This window comes from Juglans microcarpa x Juglans regia, chromosome 7D (assembly GCF_004785595.1).
Source record: "Juglans microcarpa x Juglans regia isolate MS1-56 chromosome 7D, Jm3101_v1.0, whole genome shotgun sequence".
NCBI lineage: Eukaryota > Viridiplantae > Streptophyta > Magnoliopsida > Fagales > Juglandaceae > Juglans > Juglans microcarpa x Juglans regia.
Window position 1 is genome coordinate 11,785,555 of NC_054606.1, and position 24,647 is coordinate 11,810,201.

The 24,647-nt window shown below is 37.4% G+C and overlaps 1 protein-coding gene and 1 pseudogene across 1 annotated transcript; both read right to left on the reverse strand.

Annotated features, from left to right (window-relative positions):
* Positions 1–470: 470 nt before the first annotated feature.
* LOC121238387 (fasciclin-like arabinogalactan protein 12) lies at positions 471–1,709 on the reverse strand. Its single transcript, XM_041135236.1, has one exon. The coding sequence runs from the start codon at positions 1,610–1,612 to the stop codon at positions 734–736; it is 879 nt and encodes a 292-aa protein (XP_040991170.1). The 5' UTR covers positions 1,613–1,709; the 3' UTR covers positions 471–733.
* Positions 1,710–9,654: 7,945 nt separating this feature from the next.
* Positions 9,655–18,031, reverse strand: LOC121238133 (annotated as a pseudogene).
* Between the last annotated feature and the right edge of the window lie 6,616 nt (positions 18,032–24,647).

Sequence of the window (24,647 nt, forward strand, 5' to 3'; positions counted from 1 at the left end):
TCCACTTGTTGGATCATCCCCTCATATCGTATCTCAATTTTAATTTAATGCATCTTTTATTACCAAAAAAAAAAAAAAACCACTCTTCATGATCCTAAACTTTATCATCCCTAAAACCACTTGGCAATTTAGCACATTTCAAGTGACATCTCATAGCATCCACTTAAATGACAACCTCTTAAGATGTGCTACATTATCAAATATAATTAGGGATGATAACATCCGGCCAATAGAGTAGGCCGGTACTCTTTCCAATTCAGTACCCCATGCATGATCTACTGATCAAACTATACACGCGCGCACGCACTCATACATACATACATATATATATATATATATATATATATTAGTTAGCCTCGTCACAGATGTATTTTTCTTATCAGTTGCATTAGAAACGATTTTTTAAGCTACATTGTAGTTCAAAAGTGAAAAATGAATTATCGGGCCCAGTATGACAACATTCCTGCAGGAAATGGGAAAGCCAGAGGAAATTTGAGAGTTACTTAAAAGTAGAATAAAATAACACAAAACCCTCAAAATTGGACCTTGACATGGGCAATCTTAGAAGAAAAAAGGGAGAAAAACAAAAAGATACACATGGGACAAGGAAAGAAGGCAATTCTATTAAAAGCACACGTTGCTGATCATCACGACTCTTCAAGACAACTCGGCAAAATCATGCAGCAATAAAGAAATTGGACCCCACCAAAGTAATAGTAGCTGGTACTTGCTGTCAAGTCCCTTTCGTTGCAAAGAATGCAAACACAGCAACTCCAATGGATAACGACATTTCATACTTGCTGAGGCTCACTGCACTAGACGCGTCTACTTTAGCAGCAGAAGTAGTTCCCCCAGATGGACTGTCTGCGGCTGTCCCCGTGGCATTCGACTTGGATAATGTTGGTGCAGGGGCTGCTGCTACTTTAGGCTTAGGAACAAAAATGTCTAGGGGAAGAAGTACATTGTCCACTTGATATATGGCAAGCTGATTATCCAAATATATTGTACCACCCAAAGTGGTATTTACGAGGCCAGTTGAGATGTTCACTTGATTGCCAGCAGTAGTTACGTTTAGTGGGAATTCCCCGGCACTGGTATCTCCGGCTTCTGTTGGTACCGGATTGCTCAGAGTCTGGAAGTTTGACAGAGACACCAAGTTGTTCAAAATGTGAAATTGTATTAGTTGAGTCTTTTGTAAGTCGGACAAAGAGTTTATAGTGCCCGGTTTGAGACTGGAAAATGCGGCATCCGTAGGAGCAAAGATGGTAAACGCATTGTTTGAATTGTTGAGCTGATCGAATAGTTGTGCGGCCACTCCAGTGTTCTTTAAGAGACGGACAAAGACCGAGTAGCCATGGGCTTTGGTTAAGATTTTGACGATGTCGGTAGGACCCTTTTGTACTGGGACCAGAGAGAATTGGACTGGAGCTGGGGCTAAGCCCTTGGCAGGCTGGACTGGGGGTGTTGCAGCCGGGGATGGGGGCTTGGCTGGCTGGGCTGGTGCAATGGCGGGTGGGGCTGGAGCGGTGGCAGGCTGGGCTAAAGTTGTGATACCTTGGAAGAGAAAAACAAGTAGAATAATTGAGTAAGAAAAGAGAGCCTGTTTGGCCATCTTTGTAGTTCCTGTTGTGTGGAAAGCTGCGTTTAATTTCCTTGAGAAATATTCAAATGCAAGAGTGGTGCTTGCTGTAGTGGTTGAAGAGTGGTAGGGAGGATATGGCTTTTATTGAGGCCGGAAGAGAGTGAATTAGGTGAACGGCTAAAACTCTAGTTGCAAGTCCTTAGCTGTTTGCAGCTTTTCTGTCCTGGAAAGGTGGAGGAATGTGTGCACAGATCAGTGAAAGATTTTGTTGTTTTAGCAACTAGTTTGCTTGGGAAAGTAGGAAAAGGAGAGGGGATCTCAAATGTGTATGCAGGAAAATAAAAGGTCTATATCATTACTTTTAGTACTACTATTTAGCCGGTTTGAATAGTAAGATAAGATGGGATAATTTTAAATAAAAATTGAATAAAATATTATTTTTTAGTATTATTATTATTATTTTAAAATTTAAAAAGTTGAATTATTTATTATATTTTATATAAAAATTTAAAAAAATTATAATAATGAGATGGGATGAAACCGGAATCTTATTCTTAGGGGAGAAGTACTAGAAAATAAAACGTACGGACTTCGATCTAAATTAATCCAAGTTCTTATGATCGCAGCATGTTGCTGGTTCATGTAATTAACAAGAGTAGAAGTCACATCTCATGAATGTGCACTTACTTGAAATGGATTCCTTCGAGTGATTTTTTTGTTCCAGTAGTACTGGGATTCTGAAAGGACGGAGAAAACGACTTACTAATGATCATTATAATTAGGTTCACCTCATAATTGAACTGCGAATCCAAGTTTTAAACTTGATTTTATTAATGTGACAGCTCTTACGTTTTTAGAAAAGCCTAAAAATTTTAAAAACTAAGAAAAAAAAGCATTCAGAAAAAAATAAAAATATAAACATTATGAAAAAAAAAATATTATTAAAGTAATTCGACTAAAAAATTGTTAAATTTTTTATATATGAAGCTTTCCTCTGTTTTGATTTTTTAAATGTTTTATTGAATAAGTTAATGACTTTGTTTAATTAATTTATATTTTTTGTGTTTAAATATCTTATTGCATTTTAGTAAGGTATAAGTTGGCATGGAGCCATGTATTGGATTCTTATCGGTTTAGACATGGCAATAATAATTCTTAAAAGTTCTCAAAGATTCTTAAAACTTCTCTCAATGATCATCTTGTTTTCGGAGAGATGGTGAGCTCAAACTCTCTTAATCCCAATCCGGACACCTCAACCCTAGTATATATCTACCTTCATTCAAAACAATCCAAAGTAATGGGATAGATGTAAACTTTTCTCCTCCTTTGAACCAGCTTGCATTGTGAACATAATTCTCAAGATTCATCTTCCCCAACATGACAACAATGATGAACTCATTTGGGCCCCATCCTTCTCTGCTAAGTTTTCTATCAAATCCACCTTCAACCTCATCACCAACCATATAGTCCCTCTTCAAACCTTAGATAATCACACAACTCACTGGTAAAAATTTTGAAAATTCAAACTTTAAGCTTCCCTCAAACTCTTAGTTTGGAAATCATTTGGAACTCCCTTCCTACAAAAAGCAACATAGCCAATCTCGCCTTCAACTCCCACCTACTTCTGGCATCTTGTTTCCCTTATGTCATACCTCCCTAGACACCTTGGAACACACTTTTCTAAATTGCCATTACTCTCATGTTATTTGGCGCTAATCTCCATGGTCACTCAATATTGAACCTTTATATACACAGTCTATCCAAAATTGGATCAATAGTATTATCTCTCCCAATCTCACTCTAAATCTCCCCCTGATTTAATCCATCAGTTCCAAATCTTTGTATCCGTAGCCATGCACCAAATTTGGATGTCCCGTAATAAGGCCAACCAAGGATAAACTATCCCCTCTGTTGTTGATATTTCAAATCAAGTCAACTGCCTTACCAAAGAACATACCCTAGCCTGGTTTCAAAGATCCAAAATTCTCCAATCAACACAATGGACAAACCGGCCCTCTCATGGTTTTATGAAGATTAACTAAGATGCTGCTATTCAAGAAAGTTTCACCGTCATTGCAGGTATTTGCAGATCTAGAGGATATTCTCTCAAGTCTTGGGCCAAAAGCATTCAAGCATCCTCCCCCCTTTATGGAGAAGCACAAGTGTAACGCCCCGTTCCCGGAGGTATGGAGAATTAGCGCCTATCACTTAAGAACATCTTCAATAATCAATCATAAATAAACAGAAACTCCACAAAATACTTATTAATTCGATCCAAAAATGGGTGTCCCTCCACAAAAATACTAAACAAAAACCTCAATAAAATAAAATAACATCTCCACAAAGACTCAAATTGTTCATAACTTGACGTACCAAAATAATCGCTACAGATAAAACTACTAAATATGATCCTCCAATATACTTGTACTCTTAGCACTCATTCAACTCTTGATCCTCCAATATACTTGTACCCTCCAATATACTAAATATGATCATCAGACTTTTCCAATATTTCATACTCTTGATCACCAGCTGAACCATAAAAATATCTAAAAAATGTTATGGAGATAAGGGGTGAGTTATCAACAACTCAGTAATCAGAGAACATATACTAGTATGTAAACATGAGCATTTTCACAGAGTTCAAAATGCAGAAACAAAATATTTTAGTTTCAATATGCAAAACTCAAAAATACATATTATTAGAAATTCAGAGCAACACTTCCAACATTTCATATTCATGATCTAAAACCAACTTTTCATATTCAAAGACCCCTCAGGCACAACATGACTGAACATTTTCATCTTATCATATCAAAGCATCATATCATAACAGATGCCATGTTTAACTCCCGTGGTAGGGTTGTGCATTCTACGGAAAGCCAAACAGAATATAAATCACCATGTTATCAAAGCGATTGCACTCAGAGTAGAGACCATTATTATATCCCGTGGTAGGGCCAGAAACCACTATTATATCTCATGGTAAGGCCAGATGTCACTATTGTATCCCGTGACAGGGCAAGAGGTCACTATTGTATCCCATGACAGGGTCAGATGTCACTATTGTATCCCATGATAGGGCCAAACGTCATTATTGTATCCCGTGACAAAGCAAGATCTCACTATTGTATCCTGTAATAGGGTCAGAGCTCACTATTATATCCCACGATAGGGCCACATATTAGAGCAAAACAGAATCAGAATGACATATCAGAACCAAAGTCAGAGTCAGAATAGAACCAGAACGTTATGCCAAAGGTTTTTCAGATGCCAAACCATTCCAAAACAAAGTACTGAACAATTCATATCATTTCACATTTTCCAAAACAGATTTAGAACATTTTCACGTCACATGTAAAAATTATTAATTTTCATATTCGCTCATATTTTTCTGAATTCAATAACAGAATATCAAAAGTAAGCTCATGTCTACACCAGTCATGCCAGAAAATATTTTATTCTTATATAGAATTTCATGAGTAATGCAAAAATAATAATTGAGGTCGTTTCAAATTTCTTTTCATAAAAAAACATACATATTTGCCAAAATTAACCTCAATTCATTTTATTTTTATGCAAAGTCTAGCATAGAAACTTCACTTACCAGAACTTCTTAATTTATCATAATTTCTCCACAGCAATACTGAACAAAAATCAATCGTCACCTATAGAAAATTCATGCAACTTGAATAAATCTCCAATTGAACAGTTACTTCGTAATTACACCTGAAATAGCTATTTTAATACCTCAAAAACCTAAAATTTCTCTTAACTCTAAAATACCATCACTCTCTAAATTCATCAGTGTCCATTTAATAACTCTGACTAAAACATTAAATCCTAACTTATTTAATGGTGTAATCAAACTACAAAATTTAATACTAGAAAATATAATTATTCCAAAATATTTTAAATTAAACAACAACTTTTATTTAATAAACTAGATCATATCTAAAGTGTTTAAAAATAAAATTACATCATTATCGTTTACCTTTAAAGAAATCTTTACTTGAGAAAAATTTAAATTACTTAAATGATTTCTGTAAACATAAATAAAATAGAGTCCACTAATACATATTAAAAGTTTAAAACACACTAACACAGCTTGTAACTCCAAGGGTAATAATGTAACTTCATATCAATTAATATATGCTTCACCAACTATACGGTAAGCTTCAGTAGAATATTTGTTATTTGAAAAGATGTTCATAATATGTGAAATAAGGTTCACGCGGTAGAGGTTCACCGTGAGGGAATGGAACGTGCGACAGTGCAGGAAGCTGGCTGAGGTCAACTGTTGTGCATGCGACGGTAGGGCACTGAGTGAGAGAGAGAGATACACAATGTGAGAGAGCAAAACGTGAGGGAGAGAGATGAAACTCATTGTGAGACACGATGAACTGAGAGTGGCACAGACGAAAGTTTTTGTGGCCCATCTAGGTGGTTTCCGGTGAGAATGGTGGCTATCCTACCTAAGCAAGAAACCAGAACCAAAGGCTCTGTGCGGCTGAGCACTTAGTCGAAGTTAACATTGGGCATGGAGAAGATAGACGCAGTGGAAGCTGGCTGATGGTGCGTGCGACGGTCAATCACGAGGAGAAGGATACACGCAACAATGGTTTGGATAGGGGTTGACTGTGGCGTCGTTCGATTGGGCTGCGTCGAATAGCAGCAAGCAGAAAAGAAAACTGCTCTGTTTTCAAGGACTAAAACAAAGGTATCATCAGTGTTTGTTTGACCGTGTAGGAGGCAGAGTGGCTAGGCAGTGGGAGTTGTTCCATGGTGGCTGAGAATGGGTGCAACTGTGGTGGCGCAGGGATGGTGCTGTGGGGGTGGTAACGCAGAGGCAGCGGGGGGGCTACGTGGGGTTCACGGTTTGCCAACTGGCTGGGCGGTGGGGTGATCACACAGTGGTTTTTGAGTGGAAGAAAAATGCAGTTACGTGAATGAGGTGATTCACTGGAAACCAAGTTAGGCTGCGGCAACTTCTTTTGCAAGAGAGAAAAATGTTTATTTATAGAGTTGATTGGGAAAAACCTAGATCAGAACAAAAAGAGGGTAACCGTGCCTGAGGGACATGCATTGCATGAAACATGGAACCTGCCTAACGTGGAAACTGGTCCTCGCTTCATGGGCTTGGGTTTGAGCGTCGATTGGGCTTTTCCTTTGTGTTTTGGGCTCCCGATTCAACCTCTAATATAATCTAACTTGTCCCACCAATTTTTTTTCTTGGCCCAAAAGAAAATATTTCACCTAATCCAAAAAAATATTTAATGATTCTAACCTAATTTGCAATCCCAATAAAAATATATTCGACATCCATCAAAAATAAAATTTGGGCTCGTAGTCCATTCCAAAAAAAAATGCTCGTTAATCTCAAGTGGACTTTTCATCCATAAAACCCATAATTTTTTAGAGAACAGCTTGGTGCTAGACCTGGGTGTTACAACAAGTAGTACTGTTAACTATCAAAGAGCCACTGGCAGTCAAAGCCCATTTCATTATTCTAGAAGGAGACTCCCTATTGGTTCATAAAGCTCTCAGCGCTTGCTCTAAGTCGATCCATCCTAACCATCATTGAGGATTGTAGATAACATCTCAAGGATTTGAGATCTGTACATGTCTCTCGAAGTGCCAACCATAAGGCACATGAGCTTGCTCAAAGGGTGCTAACTCACTCCGGTGTAATAGCGTTACCCAAAACCCAATCACACATGACTCTTGGTACTATTGGATTCATACTGGATTTGGTCCCCATTAGCTCTTTTTTTGTACTCTATATTAGCTACTCTACTTTATTTCTATATATTGTTTGTTCGAGGAAAAATAAAAAAGTAAGTTCAGAGTCAAGTTGTTTAAAACTAATTATAGTCACTACTTTTCTAATAAATATTAAGTTGTGGAGCACTGAGCCTTTAAAAACTGGGTTTTTTTTTTTTTTTTTTTTTTTTTGTACGAGTTCTCAAAATTAAGCTCTTTCATTTTTACCCAAATTAAGCTAAAAATTAAGTTCTCAAAAGTAGCTACTTCCTTAGCTTTTGATTTATATATATATATATATGTCTGTGTGTGGGTGTGATAATTGGATATATTGATCTATTACATTTGGAATCAATTGATTCATTTTATATCATTTGCAATGAATGGGTACAATGTTGTTGTGTATGCATGTGCAGTACAAAGAAACATGAATTTCGTGGCATCTTTTATGTGCACAAGTTCAATCAATTTGATTAAAACCAAACAAGTTCATCAAACTTTTGATTCTACGATCTAGATGCTTCCATTAGTCCAATGATGTAGCAATGCAACTAGCTAGCATACTATATATGTGTATAAATATTTCAGATAGCATTCATGAATGAGTAACTATATCACTACAAAAAAAAAGGCGATTTTCCAGCGTTTATAAAGATGTCATTAAAAATCATTTACCGACATATTGTTTTTGCGTGGATGATAATCAATGCAGATGCCTTTACATCAGTAATTAAATATACATTCCTGGCGTTTGCATAAATGTTGGTAAAGTAGAGAGGATTTAGCAACTTTTCTATTACCGTCATTTATAGATATGCCGGAAAAATAATCATTTATCGACATTTCGTTTTTATGCCAATAATTAAATATACATTTGTCGATATCTGCATAAATTTCGATAAAGTAGAGAGGATTTAGCAGTGTTTCTGTTACTGACATTTATAGATATGCCGGAAAAATAGTCATTTATTGATGTTTCATTTTTATGCTAATAATTAAATATACATTTGCCAGTTTGTATAAACGTTGGTAAAGTATAGAGGAATATTTACTGCGTTCATAGATATGCCAGAAAAATAATAATTTATCAATGCTTCATTTTTACACTTATAATTAAATATACATTTTTCGGTAATTCCCGGCATGTATGCTTTATGCCGGCAATTGATTATAAGTTTTGTTTTAGCTACTCCAACATGAATATAGTGCAGCAACGATTAAGTTTTGTTTACATCTTTGAATGCATATTTCTACTTAATTACCATGATTGTATTTTAAAATTATTTCATACAAATAAGTTAAAGTCAATTAAGCCAAATACTCTTTTAACAAACAAAAAAAATTACATTTTTTGTAAGCACCGATAATACAATCTCCAAACACCAAAACCAAAGAAATTTACTGGTCCATGTAGACTAGTAAAATAAAACTACATCTGTTTGTAGGTGCTAAAAAGATAACTAATAGCACTAGCATTGGTTTCTCTAAATCAAAATCACATCTTTTGAAGATTGATTTTTCATATGAAGAAAAATCTCACATTGAATTATGCATCTTTGAGTCAAATAATAATAATATTTTTATTTTTATTATTTATTCTTTCCTAAAATTATTACTTTTTTATATATTTTGCAATTAGCATCCACTCCATATTCCTTGAAATGAGCATGATCCACCGAACAACTATATCCATTTGTTTCAGAAGGCACAACCAAAAATAAAACACAATTGGGAATCAAAAGGGAAACCAATGACCAAAGAAATCAGCTGATTATTATGGCAATATATCAATCCAACACCGTCGAAGGTAATAAATGACTTGACATCAGTTTACAACAAGAACACAAAACATAACCAAATTTCTCAAAATAGCTTGCATAGGATGTGAAGAGTGATAACACGGCATAGATAGCTAGAAGCACGTATGACTGCAACTTGAACTCGTCACAAAATAGAACTTGGTCACAGATCTCAAATGTTCTCTCTAAGTACAACATATCTTGGAGCTCTATTACCATTGGCACAAAACAAGGACAGGTGTAACTTAACAATCTAAACTAATCTTAGATAGGGAATGCACAAAGCACCGTGTAAAATAATTAATTCATGTTGATTGTTGAGCCAGCAAACAATAAATCATTCAAACTAATGCTCTAAAATGTATCCAAGTAAGTACAAAGCCCATTAAGCAATCTAGATGATTATAATCTATTGCCAGAGCTGAAAATTCAGACATTTTTGTTAGACCTTAAAGCAACAACCAAATCCCCTTCATTTGAAATACATATTCCACAAAAGTGATCCAAAAGTCAAACAGCAAGCTCCAGCAGCTCCCACCACCACCAAATAGCAGCAACCAGCAGCTCCACAGCAAGCACCAGCAGCTCCCAATAGTTTCCAAATAGTTGATAGTAACCAACACTACAAAAGAATGATGGAATTGGTGTGCAACCAGCAGTACAACAATGGAAGTCGAAAACTGTGAATTACAAAATCTATCATGAAATCTAAAATCTGTCATGTTGAAGAGTATTTACCTTAGGTTTCCAAACAGTGAAAGTCGGAATCTCTGAACACAAGAGGAGAAAGGGTGAAATCGAAAACTCTCAGGAAATCAAAATCAGAAACTATCAAAGAGAAAGGCCCATAAACGAAATTGGGAAATCTTTGGTATCGTTGATGAGCAACCAACAAAGAGAAAGGCCCAGAAATTTTTTCGTTGGTGTTGGGATGTGGGGTTCTTTTGGATTCCTTTTGTTGGTGTCGAGAGAGAGAGAGAGAGAGTAGTAAAATAATGTTTGGGAAGTGAACAGTGTATCTTCAAATTTGTAGAAATATTATTCACAACTATGTAAATTTTTGAAGATGCATAATCTAATGCAGACCAATTTAAAATAATATTATGCAAATATGTAGATGCATATGCATATGAATAATCCAATAGGAGTGCACCGACTAATTGCTTCGTTTTTGGCATTTGGAGGCTTCGGTAAAACAGTCAAGAACGTCGACAGCAAAAAACTTTATTAGCACTTGTAGACGTTGGCATAATAAAATTATCTCTATTGGTGGCCAGGTGCCTATTTTGGTGCAGACGAAATAGCTACATGTCTCAATTTTTGAATCTTGTGGATGGCAAGTTGCAAATTTGAAACACTCAATTACTAACTTTTGTAAGCATCAATAACACAATCTCCAAAATGTCAGTACCAAAAACAATTTATCAGCGCTTCTAGACGTCAGTAAAATAAAAATTGTTTACCGGCATTTGTAACCACCGGTAACATAGTCCCCAAAATGCCAGGAGCAAAAAAATGTTACCTGCGCCTGTAGACACCAGTAAAAAGATTGTCAACTTATTAGGACGAACTGGTCTATCACCAACATTTAGAAATGTCGGCAACATAGTGCACAAAACGCTGGTAACAAAAAATTGGATGGTGGAGTTTATATAAGACGAAAAATAATATTCTCAACCCTTACATGTTGGCGCTTGAGTTGTATCCGTTAACAAATGCTGGCAAAATCTTTACCTGCATTTATTGCCAAGTTGCCTGCGTTTATGGGACGTTGGCAAAATGCCCTTTGTTTGTAGTGTATATAAATGTTATAGATTTCAATTTATGTGTCCATCTTCTCACACTAGAGGCCTTCAATTCCAAAATGAATTGGAGGAAGCCTTGATTCGTTTTAAGGAGTCCACTTTGATACCTAATGCTTTGGCAGCCGTACTGATCTTACACTAACTTTGAGATTTACTGTCCAATACAAATGACGAGTGCTCTTCAACGGTGGTGAATCCCCAACATCACCATTGAAAGATTACGTCGATGGTCATGCCCCCATTAATGATTGTTAGTAGCCTCGTTTATTTTAACAACTTATCTCATCTCATCTCATATAGTCATTACAAATTTTCTAAATTCTCATACAAAATAAAATAAATAATTAAACTTTTTCAAATTTTAAAACAAAAATAATATTAAAAAATGTATTCTAACAATATTTTATTAAATTTTTAACTTTAATCTCAACTCATCTCAACACATCCTCATCTCATCTCATCTCATCTCATTTGCAAGAACAGACGAAGCGTATACTACAATAGTAATAACAAAAGAATAATAATTTTGGGTAAAATTGTTAGCTAGCTTCACCGCATACATAATTAATAGCCTAACTCTGTTTGCCAATCTTTTTCTATTTCTACAGAAGCTTTGCATGAAAACCATATGTTCCAAATTACAATGATGATCAAGACATAAAGCGAAATATGAATTTATTGAAAGCACAAATGAAAAAGCCAGAAACATCAAAAAAAAATTTAAAAAGATCCTCAAAATTAGGCCTTATCATGGACTTACAAAGCAAAAGAGGGACAAAAAATATTTATACGTATGGATTTAGGCTGAGATATTGGCAATTATTTTGAAAGCACAACGGTTCAACCGAACTTAGCAGATCAATGCCATCAAGTTCCTTTCCTCATAAACAATACAACCATAACTCCAATGTATAACATCATTCCATACCAGCTGTCCCTAAGGCACATTTCACCAGACGCGTCCACTTTGGCTGCAACAGCGACATCACCAGATGGACTATCTGCAGTTGTTGTCGTAGCATTTGGCTTGGAGAGTTTGGCGGCTACTGCTACTTTAGGCTTGGGAGAAAAAATGTCAAGAGGAAGAAGCACTTTATCCACTTGATATATATTACGGAAATGAACATTGCAGCAGATCACGGCAGTAGCAGCAGATCACGACAAATAAGCAAATCAAGTGTAACTGCACCTTGATTCCAAGAGTCCCCAACGGCTCCAAAATTATTTGCTTTCCATGCATATCTCATTAATACATTTCCTTGTTTATAGTTTCCTGTAAACCCGATTCTTTAGACATTAAATAGCTGTAAACAAATCCTCAACAAATTGTACAATTACTAATATAAATACACATCATCTCTCGCTGCATTGGCAAGGGAGTTTCCTGCATTCTTGTGTTATCTTTTATGGTATACAGAGCCTAGCATAACCTCTGTTTTTTTTTTTTTTTCAATCCACCAAAATGGCCTCATCTCCTTCCAACTCGGTTACTCCCATAAACATCCATAGCCTCGTCACAGTTAAACTCACCAAGGACAATTACCTTCTCTGGAAAACTCAAATTGTCCCTTACCTATGTGGTCAGCGCCTATTTGGGTTCGTTGATGGAACCATCTCTAGTCCTAGCCCCACCATTCCTAATCCTGAAGCAGCAACCTCCCAAACCGCTCCCACTGAAATACCAAATTCCAAATACATTACCTGGTATGATCAAGATCAGGTTGTTCTAAGTGCACTGGTTTCCTCCTTATCCGAGAATATACTGGCACAAATGGTTGGCCTTGCAACTTCAAGAGAAGTTTGGGTCGCCCTCGAGAGAATGTTTGCCTCTCACTCTTCCGCTCGCGCCATACAAACTCGACAATTTTTTGCCTTCACCAAGAAAGGTAACTTGTTAATTTCCGATTACTTTCAAAAAATGAAATATTTTTTGGAGAACTTGGCTGCCATCGAACAGCCCCTTCAAAACTATGAATTTACAGCTTACCTTCTTGGTGGTCTCGATACGTCTTATGATGCTATTGTCACGTCAATTTCCACTCAAATTGACAAAATGACCTCAGAAGATATTTTTAATCATCTTCTTGCGTTCGAGTTACGTCTTGAGCAGCAACAAATTGTCGTTGACACCTCTGTCGGCTTGGTGAACGTGGCCACACGGAATGACTCCAGGTCATGTGGTGGAAAATATCCATAGCAGCAGCGCTCTTCTCAGAACTAGTCCCATGGTTCCAACAACAGAGGAAGGGGACGTGGAAATAGAGGAAGAGGTAGTCCACCTCAAAATTACTCCTCCAACTCGAGACCACAATGCCAAGTCTGTGGAAGAAATGGTCACACAACCATCCAATGTTATTACAGGTTCGATCATGCCTACCAAGGCACTCCTCCTAATATGGCGACTTATGTGGCATCTCCCTCAACTCATCATGATACCAACTGGTATCCGTATACTGGTTCAACAAACCATCTCACCAATGATTTCAGCAACTTGACTATGCCATTAGAACCTTATCTTGGCAATGACCATATTCATGTCAGCGACGGGGCAGGTTTACCTATAAAAAATACTGGTTCCACCACCCTTTCGACCTTAACAAATTTATTTTAAATAAGTTGCTGCATGTACCTCAGATTAAGAAGAATTTGGTTTATGTGAGTCAGTTTACAAGTGATAACAATGTTTATCTTCAATTTCACTCTTCTTCTTTTTTGGTGAAGGACGAGGCAACTGGGAGAGTTCTTCTGCGTAGCAAACCTAAAGACAACCTCTACATTTTTCCAACTTCCATGTCACTAACAAACCATTCTCAAACATACCAATCTAAACGAGCACCACTTGATGTCTGGCATTGCCGGATGGGACATCCTTCCTATCAAATTGTCCTGCATCTTGTTTCTAAGTTTTCTTTACCTACTTCGTCTAATAAAATTCCGGGTGTTTGTTCGGCTTATCAACAAGGAAAAAGTCATCGCCTTTCTTTTTCTAGTTCTCAATCAATTTCTAATCATCCTCTTGAATTAATTTTCTCAGATGTTTGGGGTCCTTCTCCTATTATGTCAACCAATGGAAATAAATACTATGTTTTGTTTGTTGATTATTTTAGCAAATTTACATGGTTATTTCCAATCCCAAGCAAATCTAACGTCATGCAAATTTTTCTCTCATTTCAAAAACTTGTTGAACGCCAATTTAATTTTAAGATAAAATTTGTGCAAACTGATTGGGGTGGGGAGTATCACTCTCTTCACACATTTTGCAAATATTGGCATTCAACACCGAATCACATGCCCCCATACGTCCCAACAAAATGGGTTCGTTGAATGAAAACACCGTTACATCGTTGAAACGGGTCTCTCACTCTTGTCCCATAGTTGTGTTCCTCACACTTATTGGAATGACGCTTTTCTCATGGCCACATATCTTATTAATCGCCTTCCCACCACTCCTCTTGGCATTTCACCATTTGAAAAACTCTACAAACATGCCCCTGATTTTTCTTTTCTAAAAGGTTTTGGGTGTGTTTGTTTTCCTTTTCTTCACCCCTTCAATCGCAACAAACTTGACTTTAGATCTAAACGCTGCGTCTTCATTGGCTATAGCAACTCACACCGTGGATTCAAGTGTCTTGATACCTCCACTAGCAAGGTAATTGTTTCTCGGCATGTTGTCTTCGATGAAGGGTCTTTCCCTTTTGCTAGCTCAGACGCAAACCCAACCCAGACTCCATCAAAGCCACATACAACTCTCCCTTTTACTCTCTTATGAAATGACATGACTCAAAGCCCATCACCACAAAACGACACATCCCAAGCCACAGACTCATTAACCCCAACGACATCGTTTCCAAATAATCATCCAATACCTTCATCTTCCTCGGTACTTACTTGTCCTTTTTCAAACCTTTCACCACTAGAAATAAATTCATCTTTTCCACCCAACGACTCTGCTCTCGCCACACAACCAACCGCTGCCGAAGAACTCCTTGAGCACCGTCCTCATCGAATGGTAACACGATCCCAGAACAATATCGTGAAACCAAAGAAGAATCCTGATGGAACCGTTCGGTATCCTCTGCCACAAACATTTCTTGCTGCAGGTAAGGTTTCGGAATCGCCGACCTGCTATTCCGAAGCTTCCAAACACAGTGAATGGCGTGCTGCCATGGATGAAGAATTCACTGCGCTCATGAGTAATGGAACGTGGTCCTTAGTTCCTGCCAAACCCGGTCTCAATGTCGTCGGCTCCATGTGAATTTTCAAATCCAAACGCAAGTCCGATGGTTCCCTTGAACGGAGAAATGCGAGACTCGTTGCCAAAAGTTATCACCAACAACAAGGAATTGATTTCGATGACACGTTCAGCCTCGTGGCAAAGCCCACCACCATTCAAATCATGCTAAGCTATGTTGTCTCAAACTAGTGAGCGATCCATCAAATTGAGATAAAAAACGCATTCCTTCACAACAACTTGACTGAAGAAGTTTACATGCAACAACCCTTTGGCTATGTGCATCCCAGCTTCCCAAATCATATTTGCTGAGTGCACAAGGCCCTATACGAACTGAAACAAGCTCCACGAGCCTGGTACCATCGACTACAAGAGCATCTACTCTCTCTCGGGTTTGTGAACTCATGCTCTGATACTTCTCTTTTTATTTGCAGACAGGGGTCAAGTTCATTATTTCTCCTTGTATATGTCGACGATATTCTGATCACCGGGTCGAGTCCACTGGCCATCTCACAACTAATCGCAAATCTGAGTCAAGAATTTGCCGTCAAAGACCTCGGGCACCTAAAATATTTTCTGGGCTTGGAAGCACATCAACTACCTGAAGGTCTTCTCCAATCTTCTCCAATGTCCTCTTCTCAAAAACTATCTTTGTTCTCGGGTGCTACTTACTCAGATCCTTCAAATTACCGCAGTATCGTGGGGGCGTTACAATATTTGTTGCTGACTCGGCCAGATATCTCATTTTCAGTTAATAAAGTTTGCCAATTCATGCACAAACCAACCGAAGAACACTGGACAACAGTCAAAAGGATCCTTCGGCATCTCAAGTTTTCAACCAATTTTGGACTCCTTATTCAACCAAGCAAGTCGACACAGCTTTCTATCTACTCCGATGTCGACTAGGCGGGTTGCCCAGATAATCGAAAGTCTACCTGGGGTTTCTGCATTTATTTTGGTGACAACTTAGTCTCATGAAGCTCTAAGAAACAACCAACTGTGGCACATTCAAGCACTGAAGCTGAGTATCGAGCAGTTGCACATGCCACAGCTGAGTCACTTTGGGTCCAATCCTTGATGCGTGAGATCGGTATTGTTTTAGCCCAACGTCCAATCCTATGGTGTGATAACATTGGTGCCACATATCTCACGGCAAATCCAATATTCCATGTGCGCACTAAACACGTGGAGATAGACTACCATTTTGTCCGGGAAAAAGTTCAACAAAAAACTCTAGAAGTTCGCTTCATTTCAAGTAAAGACTAGCTTGCTGATGGTCTCACTAAACCCATCGTGTCAGGAAGATTTGCCTTCCTACGAGACAAGCTCAACGTGCATTCATCCCCGTTGAACTTGAAGGGGCATATTACGGAAATGAACATTGCAACAGATCACGGCAGCAGCAGCAGATCACGACAAATCAGCAAATCAAGTGTAACTGCACCTTGATTCCAGGAGTCCCCAACGGCTACAAAATTATTTGCTTTCCATGCATATCTCATTAATACATTTCCTTGTTTATAGTTTCTTATAAACCCGATTCTTTAGACATTAGACAGTTGTAAACAAACCTCAATAAATTGTGCAGTTACTAATATAAATACACATCATCTCTCGCTGCATTGGCAAGGGAGTTTCCTACATTCTTGTGTTATCTTTTAATATATAGCAAGCTGGTTATCCAAATATATTGTCCCACCAGATGTAGTATTCACTAGACCGCTTGTTATGTTCACTTGATCTCAGGCAGTAGTCATGTTTAGAGGGAATTCACAGGCACTAGTATCTCTGGCCTCTGTTGGCATAGGATTGCTTAGAGTTTGGAAGTTTGAGAGAGCAACCACATTGTTTAAGATGTGAAATTGTATTAATTGTGTCTTTTGCAAGTCTGATAGAGAGTTTATAGTGCCTGGTTTGAGATTCGAAAATGCACTAACTATTGGAGCAAATATGGTAAACCCAATGTTTGAATTGTTAAGCTGCTCGAATAGTTGTTCTGCTACTCCGGTATTCTTTAAGAGGTGCATAAAAACTGAGTAACCATGGGCCTTTGTTAGGATTTTGACAACATTTGTAGGACCTTTTTATATAGGGCTTGGGCAGATTGGACTGGGACACTTGCAGTTTGGGTTCGGGTGTGGCAGGCGGGGTTGAAGGTTTGGTGGGTGCTACCGGTGGAGTGGCTAAGGGAGTGGCTAGCTGTGCTGGAGCCACGACAGGCTAAGCTAAAGTTGTTATGCTATGGAAGAGAAAAACAAGTAGAAGTGAGAGGACGGAGATCAAAGCTTGCTTGGTCATCTTTGTAGTTCTTGTTGGGTTGATCAAATGAAAAAGTGGTGATGGGGGGGGGGGGGGTGCTTGATGAGGTGTGTGGAAGGGAGCATATGGCTTTTATTGGAGCCGAGAGAGTGAAGTTAGGTGAAAAGTGGCAACTTCAGTTGCAAATCCGTAGTTGTTTCTAGTGTATCTGTCTTGGTAAGGTAGAAGAATCTATGGATAGTGTGATAGATGTTGTTTCAGCAACTAGTTTGCTTGAGAAGGCAGGCAAAAAGAGAGAGGGTCTGAAATGTGTGTGGGGGAAAATAAAATTATGTGTATATCATTGCTTTCGATTTCTCGGATGATTACTCTTAAGCTATAAACACTCTTTATGTTTGCAGAAGAAAAGAAGAGATCACTTGATCTTAATGTAAATCCTAATCAAGTTGTTATTTGATGAACAAATGCCTGTGACAGTCTCAATCTGATTTGATTGATATTGTGACAGATGGTTCATCTTAATCCTCAGGAAGCAACCCTCTGGAAACACGGTGGCTATATGATTATCAATTGATGGCAGGCACATATGCATATTGTGAATATTGGTAAAACCTATTCCATTCAAATAATTTCTTAATAAAAAGAGTTGTATTTTTTAGTCAAGGATGAGCCAAGAGTAGTATGGTCAAATAACCGATGGGGGATGAGTTATCTGAGTGGTCATCCATGACTTGAAATGGAAATAAAGTGCTAGAAAAAATAAAGGAGAGAACGAAAGCAAGATCGATTTATGTGGTTCGGCACTCAAACCACAATTCACAAGTCTTTTGAGGGTGGAATTTACTATGCAATGGTAATTAAGAATTTTATTTATTTTTCATAATATTTAATGTAATATATATATATAATATAAAGGTATTATAAAAATGATTCCGGATGCAAAACGAATTAATATATTTATTGATGGATATATGATGACACACATGTATAATAACGATAATAATTTTCCTTTTTTGACAAAACAATTATATATAGTCAACGTTCATTACAAAGAAAGATGTTAAAATAAATTTAAGAAAGAAATCACGCATAGAAAACTACGAAAAGATCAAAATATAACAAGTAAAGATGTTGACAAAGAATACAGATCGGAGGTTACAAGCCATGATTTTTTTAATATGTTATAATTTTTTAGAACCAAAATCTTGAGATTATAAGAAAAAAGAAAATTCTACTCGTCAGCCTTCAAACCACACACCTTAAAATGAGATTATAAGAGATCACTTCATCTTTCATTTAATTTATTTTGTTTCTACCACCACAAGAAGGCCAACCAAAAAGTGAAGATTATGGATGTAACCGGTTCAGTTCGATCCGGTTTTCGAGAAATTTTGAAACCAACCCGATATATACCGATTTTGGACATTTAAGAACCGATATGGACTGATTCATCACCCAAACTGAAACTTTCAGTTTTTCTGGTTTCAGTCCAGTCCAGTCTGATTTTCCGATTTACCATTTACACGTGTGACACTATATATGTTTAATATTATAATTTTTTTAATACTAAACTTAATTATAAGAATTTAGTATTTATTATTAACAAGTACAAATTCTTTAATCTTCAATTATAGTAGTATGATATAAGATTAAGTCTAACTTATTAGTGAGATTAATAAACTTGAATAATAATATTAAATAGTATAATTATTGTCAATTATACTAGTATATTAATTTTATATTATAAGAATAATAGACTTAAATAATAAGATTAGAATTTCGTGTTATATTAATTAGAAATGGAGCATATAATATATATATAATAATATAAAAATTATATATATAATATAAAAAATTAAAAATAGCTACCAAATAGCTAACAAAATCTGGAATTTTGTTCGAAAATGAAAAAAATCAATTATTCCATAAAAATCAAATAAGAATCTTACCAAAAATCTTGCCCAAACCCAAATAAAAGTCATTTCTAAAAATCAGAGGAAACCATTTTTATAAAAGGAAAAAACAATAACTCAAATTGATGATTAAGAGGGAGAATGTAACGCCCCATTCCCGGAGGGATCGAAGAGTTACTCCCTATGACTTAAAATTCATCATTCATCAATATATTTACAGACTCCAAAATATAAAGTCATTAGAATACTACAAAATCTCTTATTAAAAACAACCAATTCTCAGAAATCTTCTATGTGTAATCCACTATGCTTAAATAATCATCTCACCAATGCTCCATAACCCTGATCCTTAGCTGAACTATTCAAAATCATCTGAAAAAAAATATATGGAGATAAGGGGTGAGTTATCAATAACTCAGTAAGCAGAGGCATATACTAATGTGTAAACATGAGCATTTTCACAGAGTTCAGAATGCAGAAACAAAACATTTCAGTATCAATATGCAAATCTCAAAAAAAACATATTATTAGAAAATCAGAGCGACTTTTCAAACATTTTATATTCAGAAACCAACTTTTCAAATTCAGCACAACATGACTGAACATCTTCATCTTATCATATCATATCATAGCATCATATCAGAACAGAAACCATGTTTAACCCCCGTGGTAAGGTTGTGCATCCTGCGGAAAGTCAAGCAGAACATAAATCACCATGTTAACAAAGCGATTGCACTCAGAACATAAAACCACTATTATATCCCGTGGCGGGCCAGAGGTCACTATTGTATACCGTGACAGGGTCAAAGGTCACTATTATATCCCGTGACAGGGCTAGACGTCACTATTATATCCCGTGATAAGGCCAGACATCAGAGCAAAACAGAATCAGAATCAACATATCAGAATCAAAATCAGAGTCAGAACAGAATCAGAAGGTCATCCCAAAGGTTTTTCAGAAATCACATCAGATCATATCAAAGTACAGAAAATCTTCAGAACTGAACAAAATCATATCACAACATAATTTATGCACAAAATTTCAAATTCGCTCTCTTTTCAAAGTTCAAGAACAGAATGTCAAAAATAAGCTCATGTCTACACCAGTCATGACAGAAAATACTTTCTTCTTAAATAGAATCTCATGAGTAATGCAGAACAAATATCTGAGGTTGTTTTCAGATTTCTTTTCATAATAAAACATGCACATTTTTCAAAAAGGACCTCAGTTCATTTTATTTTATACAAAGTCTAGCATAGGAACCCCGCTTATCTGGACTTCTTAGCTTATTCAGAAATTCTTCACAACAGTACTGAACAATTGTCACTCGTCACCTATAAAAATTCATGTAACTTAAATAAATCTCCAGTGAACAAATAAATCTCATATTACACCTGAAGTACCTATTTTAATTCCTCAATACTTAAAATTCTCTTAACTCTAAATATCATCACTTTCTAATTTCATCAGTTTCCACTTAAACGAATCCATACCGAAGAGAGTAATCGAATAAATATTATGATAAAAGAATACCGGTGTTTTTAAAATACTAAAGTACCCATAACATATTATAGATTAATAGAATACTATGGCTACTTAAAAATCCCATAAAAATAAGGCCAACTTAAAAAAAAATGAGTTCAATTGAAAACTAAATAGTTCAAATTAACAATATAATCATTTTTTTTTCTTTATGTATAATAAAATCCAAGCCCAATCATTAAAACATAAACCCATTAAAACTAAAACCATGAAACCACATATCAGAAAACTGCATCATACTAAGGGGCAAAACTGTAATTATCAATCAAAATATTTCCTAAACCTACGGAAGTTTATGGGAACAATTAAAATCATACTAGAAACAAAGCAATGTCGTGCGGTTGGACAGTAACGGAGAACCTACCGAGAGTAGTTTCGAGAGGTGGGAAGCGGCTGGGCACGGCGGCTGGGGTGGAAACGCTGGCGAGCTGGGCACAGTGAGAGAGAGGGAGAGTGATGAGTGAGAAAGAGAGAATGGAGAGTGAGAGGTGCACGAGAGAGAAACAGAGAGGGAGATTACCGTGAGGCAGCGAGGCGTGAGGCGGACCTAGGGTGACAGAAGTCTTCGCCGGCGATTTCTATGGGGCGGCAACGTGAAGGAGCTCTCGGTGGGGATGGTTGCAGTGGCTCAAAGTAGGAGGAAACACATCCTCTGTTTCGGGAATGAGGAACAGAGGTTTTACGGAAAGGCTATCGGTGGCTACACTGGTGGGTTCACGGCTGGGTTACGGTGGTGGCGTATGGCAGCGTTGAGGAGGAGCATGCGGCAACTTGACTTCCTTGAGAAGCGGCGTTTTCCATGAGATGGTTGGGTAAAACCGTGAACGTGTAGGCTAGCTTTTGGTCGTGCGTGGGTGAGTCTCTTGCCTTGCGATCCATGTGCTCAGCGTCTCATGTGGTGCTACCCGTGGTGATGATCTTCCTCTGCTGGCCGTGGGTGGTGCACTGTAGACGTGCACGGTGGGGGCGGTGGGCAGGCGATGGTGGCCAGACGTGATGCAACGGAGGGTCTTGCTTCCTTGGAGTTGGGCTGTCAATGGTTGTTGATCTTCACATAAGAGCGGGACGTTCTCACGATAATGGCCTATTGCTGTGGTTGAGGCCCTGAAAGAGGTGATGGCGCACAGTGAGGTATTGAGCCTAGGTGATGGCCGCCTACGATAGAAGGATGGGCATCGGTTTTTACGTGGAGAAGGAGGTTGGCGTCGAACTAGGAGGGCTGGGTGGTTCTTGCGGCTAGTTCCAGCAATATAGGGCAGTTTTCAATGGTATAAGGTGAGAGTGTATCTTATATGGGTGATAAGTAAACCCTAAAGATTGAAAAGGGAAAGACATGCATGGTAGTGACGTGCGTGGGAAAATAAAATTAGAATAATAAAATAATACTAATTATAGTGCAACCATAAAATTATACATTAAAGCAAAGAGTAATTTAAATGCAAATACTAATTAATTTCAAGAAAGCACATCGAAGTAAATTTCACAATTTAAGAATTATAAAATAAATCCAACGAGAAATCCGATAAATTTTAAAACAAGAAAAACAATATTTAAATTAATTAAAATAAACCTTCACTAAAAAAATACACTAAATGTAACGCCCCAAACCCGGGTGGCTTGGAGAATTACTACCTGTCACTCATAAACATGTCTCCCAACACATCCAAAGGATAATCTCCAACAACTTCATAAATGAAAATCAATCTCAAATCTTCTCAATAATCTCATTACAAACTCCACACAATCTTTAATGCAATAATAATAAATCAAAGGGGTCCATAACTTCCCGATAGTCATAACAAACCAACTAAATATTTCATAAATCTTACTAAACTCAAGACATAAATAAAACCCAAAGATATTAAAACTAAGAACACCAGAAGTCCTTCTTCTACCAACATCTCCTCAGCTTTAGACACAAAGAGCATTCTAATCCAGGTCCTCATTTGGACTCACCACATCATCTGAAAAATATTATAATGATAGGGGGTGAGTCATCAACAACTCAGTAAGCAGAAATCATATGCTAGCGTGCAAACATGAGCATTTATCAAGGAGAGTATGCAGAACAAAATATTTTTCCAGAATTATCATGCAGAACAGAACATATTTTTAAAATAACAGAGCGATGGTTTTAAAACAAGTAAAACCCATGGTACTTTGGCATAACATAAATTGAGTATCATCATCAAATCAAAACAGAGCATCAAACAGAGCAGAGACTATGTTTCACCCCCGTGGTAGGGTTGTGCTAACACCGGTGGCCAAACCAGGCAGAGACAGAGGTGAAATCTTTCCTTTATTCTTCTCGGAGCCCCGAGTGTGCACACAGGAAAGACCACAATAAAGCCACTTTGTTTCCAAAGTGGGTGCACTCAGAGACAGAGAAGTTGGTACCAACCCAAACAGAGCAGAGCATAACAGAGCAGAGCATAGCAAAGCAGAGACAGAGTCAGATACGAAAACCAGTACACCATGCCAAAGGTTTTCAAATGTTATATCAAAATAATACAGAGTACCGAAGCAGAATCAGACAGTTTACCGACACTGAACACAAAAGTCAAAACATCTTTCTAAATAAATGTACAACTTTTCATATTCTCAATATCGCTCATTTTTCAGATTTCAGAAACCACATGACAGAATTTAGCTCATGTCTACACAATGCAAGCCAGAACATATTTTTCCTTTTTCGTACAGATTTCATGAGTATGCAGATGAGTGACCGAGGTTGATCTTTATTTTCACAAGTTCCCAACACAACACCAAATATGCAAAGTTTTCAGAAAATCAACCTCAGTCTTATTAACTTGTATAAAACCTAGCATAGGAACCCCGCTTACCTGACTCATGCAGTGTATTATCTATGACTTGGATACGGTCTCTATCCGTCTCGCCACCTATTCATAAGATAATATAAACTAAATATTAAAGTCCAACAATACACAATTGGTCTTAAACAACTCAAGAACTCAAACTCTAGACCATAATTCAACGAGTTTAATCAAACTTAACTAGCCAAATAACAATCCGGACAGCCCACACTTCGACCCAAAATATTCTATACTAAACTCAGTACGTTGGCTATAAGTGGAGACTGATTCGGAACTGAAAAAGTGTTTGCTGAAAGTTGGCTCGACAGTTGGCTCGAGCCAAGTTCGCTCGACAGTCCGCTCGAGCTAAGGCAAGTCAGAGAGGTTCGCTCGAGTCCGCTCGACACTCCGCTCGAGCTAAAGCAAGACAGAGAGGTTCGCTCGAGTCTCGCTCGACACTCCGCTCGAGCGAATGCAAGTCAGAGAGGTTCGCTCGAGTCTCGCTCGACACTCCGCTCAAGCCAATGCTCATTTGGCTGTTCGCTCGAATCGCGCTCGACAGTCTGCTCGAGCGAAGTACGCAGATTTTGCCAACAAAACCAGTTTACACTACACAAAGCACTCTTCTTTCCATTCCCAACTCCATAACATAAAGTATAAACTAACACTTCCAAATATTTTCTCCACCACCAGTCCAACAATTCCACTACAATGAAACTTCAAATAATCCAAACCTAGGACAAAACACCAACCCGAAATACTCACCACGCAACAACCAGAAAAAACTCACAAAAACTACTCAAACTCACAGCCAAAACAGATATTGCATCAAAAAGAAGATAAACCAAACCCAAAACTAAGAAGCAGAAATCGCACGGTTACAGAATAAGAAACCGATACTTGGATGAGAAAGAAACCCTTACCAATCGAAAATGGAGG